The 11,910-nt window shown below is 44.4% G+C and overlaps 1 protein-coding gene across 1 annotated transcript in view; it reads right to left on the reverse strand.

Moving 5' to 3' along the window:
• LOC107654426 (neural cell adhesion molecule 2-like) overlaps window positions 1–11,910 on the reverse strand; it is a 113,494-nt gene that overhangs the window by 85,326 nt on the left and 16,258 nt on the right. The window contains exon 4 of the mRNA XM_016441477.1: window positions 2,007–2,124. Within this exon, the coding sequence (XP_016296963.1) occupies window positions 2,007–2,124 (118 nt within the window). The remainder of the gene's footprint in view (window positions 1–2,006; window positions 2,125–11,910) is intronic.

Below are 11,910 nucleotides of genomic sequence, written 5' to 3' on the forward strand. Positions count from 1 at the left end.
TATATATATATATATATATATATATATTTCATATGATGATGATAATGAATATAAAAAGTGCATATTTTTTTAAATAAAATAGCTTTTTATGATATCATTGTTTACTGCACTGAATTGCTTAATTAGAATATTACTTATTAATGCTTATTTATCGAATTAATAATATTAAGTAATTCATTTTATGGCAACAACACAAATGAAAACATGTATCAAATATAAATGGTATCTTACTTTAGGAAATGCAATTTATTTATTTATTTAATAACCAACTGGTGATGTTTATTTTTGATATATTGCAATTCACAAATAAGTGTGTATTGCAATATAGGGAAATTAATGATATTTAATATATAATGATAAATATCTAATAATAACTATGATTAAACACTGCATAAATGTTAACTGCACTGAATTCTATAGAACTTAATAATCATATTAATCAAATTAATAATAATTAATTGAAACCTACGAGATCCTGTCTGTTAAATTGAACAGCATTTAAAAGCCTTGCATAAATATTAATTTGTGAATCTACACAGTAGCTTTATAGCTTCAAACAATTAAAGAGAACTTTGTTCGGCAAAAATACCTTTGATTTAATGCACTTTAATTTCAGCAATTTAAAAAACTATCGTGCCAATCTTTCACGGGTTTAAACCGGTGAAAACTGTAATTATGCTGCACTTTGCGCTTGTAATATTCAGACTGATGGTTTAAGATGTTATAACATCACTCCCACTGAAGACCTCTGGACCTTCACGTTCACTCTGATTCAGTTGCATCCATGAGAAACACAAATGTCTTTATTACGGCTGCTGATTTAACACATTCATTTGGCCCAGACCTGTACATCATCTTGCACTGATGCAGTTGCTGACAAACGTAATGCAGGATGATTGACTGTGTGATGTACCCTATTAGAATGCAGTTATACACTCCTAAAATTAAAGATATGAGCGCAAAAATTACCCTCTTTTATTCATATGATATAGTTTAGCAATACCACACTAGCATAGGTGCTGTTTTTTTCTGTTATATCATGATTGCAAATGTGATATTGATTTTATACAACAGTTCAATACATTTTTTTTTTGTACAGTTTTGCTACACACATGTCAGCTATCAAACATTTTACACTGGCACGTTCAATTTCTCCTTAAAGGTCCCATGACATGCTGCTTTTTGGATGCTTTTATATAGGCCTAAGTGGTCCCTAGTACTGTATATGAAGTCTCTTTCCCGAAATTCAGCCTTGGTGCAGAATTTCAGCCACTACGAGCCAGTCCCACAATGAGCTTTCCTTAGGACGTGCCATTTCTGTGTCTGTAGCTTTAAATGCTAATGAGGAGGAGAGAGGCGGGGCAACTGCCATGCTTCGCTCGTTTGCAAGCCATGATGTCTCTCGAGGAAAAAAAAATATTGCGCTCGCCTCACGGTAGTAGTTCATTTTCTCATGGGCGGGCCAAATTCTCTGGGCGGGCAAATCAGAGAAAGGGGAGGTAACCTTTCCCCGTATGACGACATAAAGGGAAGATTCCAGATTGGGCCATCTGAGCTTTCATTTTCTCAAAGGCAAAGGAGGATACCCAGGGCTCGGTTTACACCTATCGCCATTTCTAGCCACTGGGGGACCATAGGCAGGCTAGGGGAACTCATATTAATGTTAAAAAACCTCATAAAGTGAAATTTTCATGCCATGGGACCTTTAACACAATAGAAAGATTTCAGAGTTTGAACATTTCCGGCCCTCAACTCAGTTATCATGGAAAGCTTTGAACGTCTGATCAAAGCACACATCAGCTCTTCACGGCCTGACGCCACAGACCTGCTGCCATTTGCATACAGATAGAATAGATGAATCAAGGACACTGTGCCCTATATACTAGCGGTGATGTCCAGCGCCCTACATGCTGCACTAACACATCGCTGGATCATCAGGGTTTGTAGATTTTAGGACCAAGTAGCAACATGCAGAGTGTCTCTTGACAAACGTTACTGTTACCCACCAGTACCAGGTCACCTGAGGGTCAGGGGAGCCGGACGTGATGCAGGTGAATGTCACTGACTCCTGATAGTCGGCGGTGGCATTGAAGGACTGCTGAGGCACTGACAGAACTGGAGGAACTGAAACAAAACCAGACAAGACAGTTAATCATGCATGCTTAATATGTTTTTCCATGTCTCTTTCTATACAAGAAAAGTCAGATGCTTGCATGTGTTATGTTTGGATTACACTCACTATTATCTAACATTCAAACTCCAACACTATTAGTATGGATCTCTTGACCAGTCGGCAGGGCATTTTCCCGGTGGGCCGACACACTTAAGGGGCCGATAAAATGTTTGTGTTTTTTTTTGCCAAGGACCATCACGCAGGGACAGCGAGCAGCCAGTGGCCCATTGGATTGTCTCCTGTATAGACAGCGTAAACCATCCAATCACAATGCGCTATAGACGGAGCGATTAAGTATTTTGCTACGCCTATATAAAGATCGTTTCACTCCAACTTCTTCCTCGTCGGCTTTTCCCACGTTTTCACAGCAGCTTATCAAGAATGTGTTTGTGTGTATATGTGTGTGTGTATAATATATATATACACACACACCTTGCTACATGTACTGCATTTGGCTAACCGAGACGTGTCACTTGCACTTATATATTGTTGCTCTTTTGTTAGTTTTGACTGCTTTTATTGTCCTCATTTGTAAGTCGCTTTGGATAAAAGTGTCTGCTAAATTACTAAATGTAAAGTAAATATATATATCAATGGCTATTTGCACTGCCAGGGAATTAACGTTTTTATAGACAATTTTTCATAGTTTGTTATAGAAAAACAAGTTATGCTCAAAGTCCAGAGCCTCCATCATAACATTATAACAGGCACCTTCCGAGTAGAGACCTGCACTATCGCGGGACCCAACGCCGCAGAGTGTGACACGGGACAACACTTGATGGGCCAGTGCGGGTGCGGGTGCAGGCGGGTAGACACCGAGCGTGTTTGACCCCCAAAGCCCGGTTCGTTTGACTAGTGTGATCGCTCCGTGCCACGCTCGGGCATGGTTCATTTAGCCGTCCCTGGCTCGATTGGAAGAGGTGGGCCAGAGCGCAGTTCAGTTATATATAGATCAGTGAGTGTGAGCACTAACCGCGCCGGAGCGTGGAACTTATGATACGTGCTGCATGATTGCGTGAACATTTTTGAGCAGCAAGAGTGATAGATCTGTAAAGCAATATATTGTGAAAGGGGCTGTGTGTTACCGCGTCCCAAACGACTCAAAATAATAAACTACAAAGTTAACAAAACGATGCACTCCACTGTGCTGAGCAAGCGCGCTTCTCTGTTGTCTTCACATGCTATCAGAAACTTCCTATTTCGCACTTATGAAGTTGTGATTACGAGCACGTTGCATTCTTTTCTGTTAAAAATGGACAGTGGTTTGTGAATGTTGATGCTTAGCCTAAATAATTTAACAGACAGATCAGCCCGGGGGCGTGACACATAAGGGCTGTCAATCAATATATTTTTTTAATCTAATTACATGATGTAGCAATGAATTAATCAAATTAATTGCAAATTAAATTTGTCTGTGAAAATACCCCCAAAAGATAATTTAAAACCATTATTGTGTTAAATGAGAAAAGTATCAAGGAGATATTACAAAAAGTAGCTTATTTTATTTGATTAAACATAACATTTATTACACATTTAGGCTACAATGGCCTAACATAAACTACATTAAAGAAGGTAGCCTAATTTGAGAAACGTTTCTCAAACGAAAAATGTTTTGTTCATACATTGAAAGTCATTGGTAACCAAAACAGCTTGGTTACCAACAGTCTTCAAAATACCTTATTTTATGTTCCACAAAAGAAAGTCAGTCATACAGGTTTGAAAAGGCATGAGGGAAAATACATGAGGGTGAGTAAATTATGTCAGAATTTTCATTTTTGGGTGACTATCCTTTTTATTATTATTATTATTATTATTATTATTATTAATCATATCATTATTTGTTATATGGAAATATGTTTTTTTATGAAATGATACTCTAAGAAACTAAAACTGACAGTAGGTGGTGGTAAATGTCTTTATGAATAAGTCATTGAATCATTCAATTATTCCATTCGTTCAAATGGCTTTGTTGCTCAGATTTGCACAACATTGGCAAAATTTAGCAAAACAGACAGTATTGTGTTTAAAATGTAACACATTATTAACTTCTTATTTATTGATCTGTTGTATAAAATCACATTTGCATTCATGCTATTCAGGACAAAAACAGCACTCGTGTGATATTGCTCTCACTGCTGGTGTGATATCGCTTATCATATAAATATGAGACACAAATTCTTTCAATATCTTGAATTTTAGGGGCACATAACTGCATTTATTGACTGCATCATGCAGTGTGTTGTTGCCCTGCAAAATGTGTGTCATCTCAACAGTCAAATGTTTGAAAAGTAATTGAAATGTAATGTCGGTCTGGGGCGGGGTGGGTGCATTAAAATACTTTCACGTTATTTTTTAATAACTAATTAATGAAATGAATGCGTTATATATATATATATATATATATACTGTATATATATATATATATATACATACACACACACACACACACTGATCAGGCATAACATTCACTGATAGGTGAAGTGAATAAATGTTTATCTCTTCATCACGGCACCTGTTAGTGGGTGGGATATATTAGGCAGCAAGTGAACATTTTGTCCTCAAAGATGATGTGTTAGAAGAAGGAAAAATGGGAAAGCGTAACTTTGAATTCAACACCTATGTTGTAAAATCTGACCTAATGGAGGGTGATTAGGTCAGCCACCATGTTGTCTTGGAAGAAAATATTAGCAAACTGTTAATTCCAGGTGGCTAATTTCTGTGCTTCCTTGGAGTCAACTAAAACTAAACTGGTGTAAACTAAACGAGCCAATGCACATTAGCATGCGATGATTGCATCCAGCTGCCACTGATCACAGCGTGGCCTGGCCACTCAGTGGTGGTACAGCAGTCATGACGACACGTCGGTGACCGACGAATTGGGATCCCTACAAAAGCGCCATGGATGCTGCCCCTTCCAGTGTCCTGTGCGAGCCTCCTGCGCCCCTTTTTGGTGTAGGCCGGGGCTCGCAACAAGAAGACCAGTCACTGTTGTCGTAGCACTACCCACTCAGTGAGATTGGATAACACTGGGAAAACGTACCCATACCACTTGGAACAGGAACGTCGGGGAAGCCCCATCCTTCCCGAAGGACGTTTCGGAAGCACTTACACATATGAACAACCGTTTAGGTGCATGTGGCAGATTAGAAGTGATTATAACCCTCTTGGAAATGGTAGAAGTCTGCCGGGGAAACACGGGCTCTGAGGCTATACCGTGGACTTTACACATATGGGATCCACTTAGGTCTCTACGTATGGAACCCAGCCCTCTACCGGTTCTCATGGATTCATCGAGTGAGGGCCTGGCACCGGACGTTCCGTCACGTCTGGCTGCCGAGGGGATGGAGGAGCTCGACAGGGTCTACAGTACGGACACTCTGGAGCAGTTTTAGCAAGCCGACACTAAACCGAGGCCTCTCAGTGCCTCTACCCGTTTGAGGTGAGAACACGAAGGCTATAGAATCTAATGAACGTGTTGGGGGTTGCCCAGCCCGCTGCTCTACAAATATCTGTCAGCGAGGCGCCACGAGCCACCGCCCAGGAGGTTGTAACACTTCTAGTAGAGTGAGCTCGCAACCTGAGCGGGCAGGGCACACCCTGTGCCTGATAAGCCAGGGTGATGGCATCCACTACCCAGTGGGCCATCCTCTGCTTAGAGAAGGCCTTCCCCTTCTGCCGGCCACCGTAACAGACAAAGAGCTGGTCTGAGGTCTTAAAGCTTTGTGTCCAGTCTACGTACCATCTCAAGGCTTGGACGGGACAAAGCGAAGCTAGGGCTGGGTCTGCCTACTTCGGGGGCAGGATTACCTGGGAGTCAGCCGTCCCAAACTCTAGGCACGAATCGGCGACCGGAATGCGTGCAGGTCTCCTACCCTCTTGATGGAGGCCAGTGCAAGCAGGAGCAGAGTTTTCATTAATAGAAACTTCAGCTCAACTGACTAAAAAGGCCAAAATGGGCCCTGCTGTAGTGCTTTGAGCACTAGAGACAGGTCCCAAGAGGGTATAGAGGGGGGCTGGGGAGGATTTAACCTTATCACCCCCCTAAGGAACCTGATGACCAGGTCATGCTTCCCTACCATTTTCCCTTCCACGGTGTCATGGTTAGCAGCAATCGCAGTGACATAGACTTTAAAGGTGGAGGGAGACAGCCTTTGCTCCAACCCTTGCTGCAAAAAGGAAAGCACGACCCTGATTGGGTATCTCTGGGGGTCTTCTCGGCAAGAAGAACACCACTCGATGAACAGGTTCCACTTCAAGGCGTAAGTGTGTCTCGTAGACAGTGCTCTTGTCGAAGTGGTGTCAACTACCTCCTGGGGTAGGTCACGTAGAACCTCTGCGCCCCATCCAGAGACCAGATATGAAGTTTCCAGAGGTCTGCATGCAGGTGCCACAGGGTGCCCCCTTCTCTGCGTCAGTAGATCCTTCCTCAGAGGAATCTGCCAGGGAGGGGCTGTCATGAGGTGCATTAGTTCTGGGAACCAGGTCCGAGTGGGCCAATACGGCGCCACAAGCAGGACCTGCTCCTCGTCCTCCTGACCTTGCACAGCGTCTGTGCGAGAAGGCTCACTGGGGATTTTATTTTTTATTTTTTACCATCTGGGGATGGAGTCTCCACTCTCCAGGGAACGCAGCTCGTGACAGCTCGTCGGCTGCACGGTTGTGCAGGCCCAGAATGTAAATGGCACGAAGCGACCTCAGATGCTTCTGACTCAGATGAGCTGCGACATGCGACGGGAGCATAGACCACCTTGTCGGTTGATGTACGCAACGGTCGCAGTGTTGTCCGTGCGGACCAGCGCGTGCTTGCCTCGTAAGCACCCTCTGAGACGGTTCAAGGCAAGGCGTACTGCTAACTACTCTAGGTGGTTGATGTGCCAGTGCAGTTGGGGGCCCGTCCAAACCCCCGACACTAGGTGCCCGTTGTATGTGGCCCCCCAGCCAGTGGTGGAGGCATCCGTGTAAACCACAGCATGCCTGGAGACCTGTTCCAGGGGCACTCCTCTCTGGAGAAATGCAAGGTCTGACCACGTGGTGAAGGTTTGGCGGCAGGCCAGTGTGACTTGGACCTGGTGAGTGCCGCTTAGCCATGCCCACCTCGGGACTCGGCCATGGAGCCAGTGTTGAAGCGGTCTCATATGAAGCAGCCCCAGCGGTATGACTGCCGCTGCAGCTGCCCCAGGAGCCTCGGAAACTGTTTCAGTGGGACCGCCTTCCTGCTTTTGAACATATTCAGGCAGTTCAACACCAACTGACCATGTCCCAGCGTGAGGCCTGCTCGACCGACTCCAACTCCATACCAAGAAAAGAGATCCTCTGCGTCAAGGAGAGTTTGCTCTTTTCCCAGTTGACCTGAAGGCCCAACCGGCTGAGATTCGAGAGCACCAAGTCCCTGTGATCGCACAACTGACCCTGAGACTGAGTTAGTATGAGTCAGTCGCCGAGGTAGTTGAGAATGCAAATGCCCTGCTCTCTCAGGGGAACAAGGGCTGCCTCCCCAACTGTCGTGAAGATACGGGGCGACAGGGACAGCCCGGAGGGCAGGACCTTGTACTGATATTCTCGTCCTTCGAATGCGAACTGCAGCAATGGTCTGTGGTGCGGAAGGATCAACACATAAATGTACGCGTCCTTCAGGTCAATTGTTGCAAACCAATCTTGGGGACGGATGCAACTGAAGATGCGTTTCTGCGTCGACATCTTGAACGGTAACCGGTGAAGGACCCGTTTCAAGACACGCAGGTCCAAGATCAGTCGTAACCCACCGCCTTTCTTGGGTACAATGAAGTAGGGGCTGTAAAACCCCATCTTCATATCGGCTGGAGGAACCAGCTCTATCGCATCCTTTACCAGTAGGACTGTGATCTCCGCACGGAAGACAGGAGCATCGGCCGCCTTCACTGATGTGAAGCGGATGCCGCTGAACTTGGGGAGATGCTGGGTGAACTGAATCGCATAGCCCAGTCTGATGGTCCTCAGGAGTCGGCGAGACGTTCGTGTAGCCAGGCACCCAGACACCGTACAAGCTGGACCAGCGGGACCACCGACGTACCCGCTGTGAGGCAGCGAGGTGGAATGCAGGGAAGAGAGGTCTGAGTGTGCGGTGCAATGCTTACCTGGTTCCATGGTTTGGCAGAGGGTGTGTGAGTAGGGCCTTTGATGACGCTGTCGACCCGCACGCTGCTGCCTGCTGGCGAAAGAGGAGGATGAGAGTGGTCCGGTGTTGGTCCATCTGTGACTCTCCATGCCCTCTTGGGACCCAGAGACAGAGAAAAGCCGCTGTCCTGTCGAGATTTTTGGAAACCAGATTCTCCACCTGCTCTTCTCCGGGGGAGGGAGAGGTGCATTCACCATCCCCCAATGAGCAGTTCCCTCTCTCTCTGGGTCACCCGTCCTAGGGCCTCTTGCTCTTCCGCTCACCGCCAGGTTTGACAGGGGCCTGGACGGCCACAGCGCCACTTGCTCAAGGCTGCTGCGGATGCAGTGCGGGAGTGGGGTTGGACGCAGGGGGCCACCCTCGGCGATGAGCAGGCTGGGGCGCTGCGGCCAGCGGACAGGTGGAGGCAGCAGCTGCCCGCCGGGGCAGGACATGTCAGATCACCTCAGTCTGCTCCTGTGCAGCCGAGAACTGCTGGGCCACGTTCTCGACTGCATTGCCGAAGAGGCCAGTCTGGGACACAGGAACCTTGAGGGACCAAACTTGTCGGCGTCCCTCATGTCGGCCAGACACAGCCAGAGATGGCGCTCCTGGACAACAAGTGTGGAAATCGCACGACCCAGAGAACTCACAGTGACCTTCGTCTCTCGGAATGCGAGGTCAGTTGCGGTTCAGAGCTCTTTAAGAACTTCCGGACCGTGACCACCCTCGTGCAGGTCCCTCAATGCTTTAGTCTGAAGAACCTGCAGTAATGCCGTAGTGTGTAAGGCGGAGGCAGCTTCTCCACAGGCCACATAAGCATCGCCAGACAGACCAGACGAGTACCTACAGACCCGGGAGGGGAGGCACGGTTTGCCCTGCTGGGTGGAGGCGGTATCAGGACACAACTGCATCGCTACCGACTGATACACCAGGGGGACCCCCGTATACCCCCTAGCTGCATCACCGTCGAGAGTGGTGAGGGAGGAGGAGCTAGCAGGTTGGTTTCCGGCAGAAAAAGGTGCCTTCCATTACCTGGTAAGCCCCCTCATGCACCTCTGGGAAGAATGGCACCGGGGCGGGGCGCTGAGAACCAGCACAGGCCACCCCGAAGAACCAATTGTCCAATCTTGAGGGCTCAGGACACGGTGGAGATTTCCACTCGAGCCCTACCCTCACGGCGGCACGGGAAAGCATAGCTGTTATTTCCGGATCCGATTCAGGCATTGCTACAGTCCCAGAGGGCAGCAGCGCAGCCGAATCTTCCTCTCCAGAAAGCTCCGGCTCACCCTCCGATGCAGCGATCGACATTCGATCGTCGGGAGGAGCGCCAAAGGATACTGCTGGTACGCTCCTTGAAGAGGGCCCAACATGTTCCTTTGGCAGCTCAACTGGTTGCGGAGTGCAAGAGGAGCGATGGTCCTCTGAGGGTTGGTTCCCTGGAAGGTTTGCCATCACTGTTACCCTCCAATCACCCTTGCTACTGCCTGAAGTAGACCCCGCCTGACTGCCGCCATGACGAGAACTAGATCGAGGCAGAGGCAACGGAGCTCCGCCCCTTTTGAGGTAACAGAGCTTGGCCCACAACTCTGAGATGGTCATTTTCCCGCAATGAGAACATGACTCATCCACGAATGCCACCTCAGCGTGCTTAATGCCCAGACATGTGAGGCAACGATCGTGACCATCATCCAACACAAGGTAAAGACCATATCCAGAAACGCACAGGTGATACGTTGTCTGTAGCAAGACGCAACGTCGTCTTTACAAAGACGCAACGTCGAGTTTGCCAGATGCAACGTCGTCTTTAAAAAGACGCACCCGTGAATGCTCTTTTAGGGAAAAAGCTCTTTCAGCGTGCTGAAGCGCACAGGGGAGATAGCCGTCTGCAACACAAACAGGGGGTAGTGCAGCCTGATGTGTATTCATTCACTTTATTTTTTATTTTATTTTATTATCTGTGTGTTGTTGATGTCTCTGTGTACTGGAAGCTTCTTCTGTTACCAAAGCAAATGTGTTTATGAACATACTATAAAAGCTCTTTCTGATTCTGATTGTACAATATGAACATACAATATGTGAGTGAATTAATATACTTTATGAAATATATTAAAATGTAAAAAAAATTTTTTTTCAAGATATCTTACTTTTGAAAAGCAGGCTGAAGCACATGTTCATTACATAAATATTTAAAACATATTGCAGTAGGTCTACATATGGTTATAAATAAGATACATATACTTTAAACCCACTAAAAGCTGAATCATGTAATTGTGTTCTTACACAAAGTAAACACAAAATATTCTTTAAGTAAAATAAGTATGTTTTCAGTAAATACACTAACACAAAAAGTATGTTTGTGTTTTAGCATATTTTCTTAAAAGCTTAGCCAAGCATATATTAATTACCAAGGTACCTATAGTATATATTTTTAAAAATTATAAAAATGCAATTCAATACATTTTTTAATGAACTTGAAGTAAGCATGTTAGGAGTACAATTGTACTATAAATATACTGAATTTCAAATAAATTTTTAATACAGTTAAGAGTACTTTTCACCTGGGTATATATAGGCTGGCTGTCAAAATTAACACATTAATCGAGCGATTAATTATTATTATTATTATTATTGATGTTGTTGTTGTTAAAGTTTAATGTAATTAACACAGACATTGAGTTCACTGACATAGCGTGACATAGTTCACTGACATAGAGTTCTCTTTTGCAGGCAAAAACTCACAAAATCATGTCAAAATGAGTGAGTGACCTCGTAAACAATCTTAAAAGAGTTAAAAAGTCCTAAATAAACGCAAAGAACTGGGAGAAAATCAGCTGTGTGTCAGATCTGCATCAGCAGCATTGCTTTTGAAATTAAACCTTCTGCTGCTGTAGAAGGATAAGATAGACCATCTTATCACTGTAGGCAGCGCAATCCTAACAACCTGCGCACTTTGCCTATGTCTACTGATACACTACTTTCTTTTTCTATTGGAATGACTAAATGTAAATGTAAATGTAAATGCTGCAGTCTGTGTCACTGATGTAAATCAAAGAGCAAAAGAAAAGAGAAATCACTTACTGATCTGCTCTGCTTGCCGATTTACTTTTGTAGCTTGAATAAGATTAATCTATATTCAGTTTATACTTTATGCATACAATTTATAGTTTATGTGAAGATTGTTTAAAGTTCACTTAAATTATTAAAAGTTGCATTATTTTTCCTATATTTTCCTATTTTTACCTATAAAAAGTAGGTTAAAAATAATAGCTTTCAATTACACTTTAGTGTTGAATGGCTATAATTAATGGCTAGAAATGAGGGGAAAATGCATTTAATAGAGACATCAAAAGCAGTATTGGCTCAGTGATACTGGCCTTCATTAATAATAGGCTTATTAGTAAAAAAGATTCCATTAAAAAGAAAATAAATATACCATCTTTAAATTGGATCTTTATTTTGGAGATTCAATGTGAAATTATGCCAATATACAGTAAATACATTATATTAATATGTGATTAATCATGATTAATTGCAGAAAAAATGTGCCATTAATGACTGAATTTTTGAATCGATTGACTCTCTCTCTCTCTCTATATATATA

Source organism: Sinocyclocheilus anshuiensis, unplaced genomic scaffold (assembly GCF_001515605.1).
Source record: "Sinocyclocheilus anshuiensis isolate Anshui unplaced genomic scaffold, SAMN03320099.WGS_v1.1 scaffold2580, whole genome shotgun sequence".
Classification (NCBI taxonomy): Eukaryota; Metazoa; Chordata; class Actinopteri; order Cypriniformes; family Cyprinidae; genus Sinocyclocheilus; species Sinocyclocheilus anshuiensis.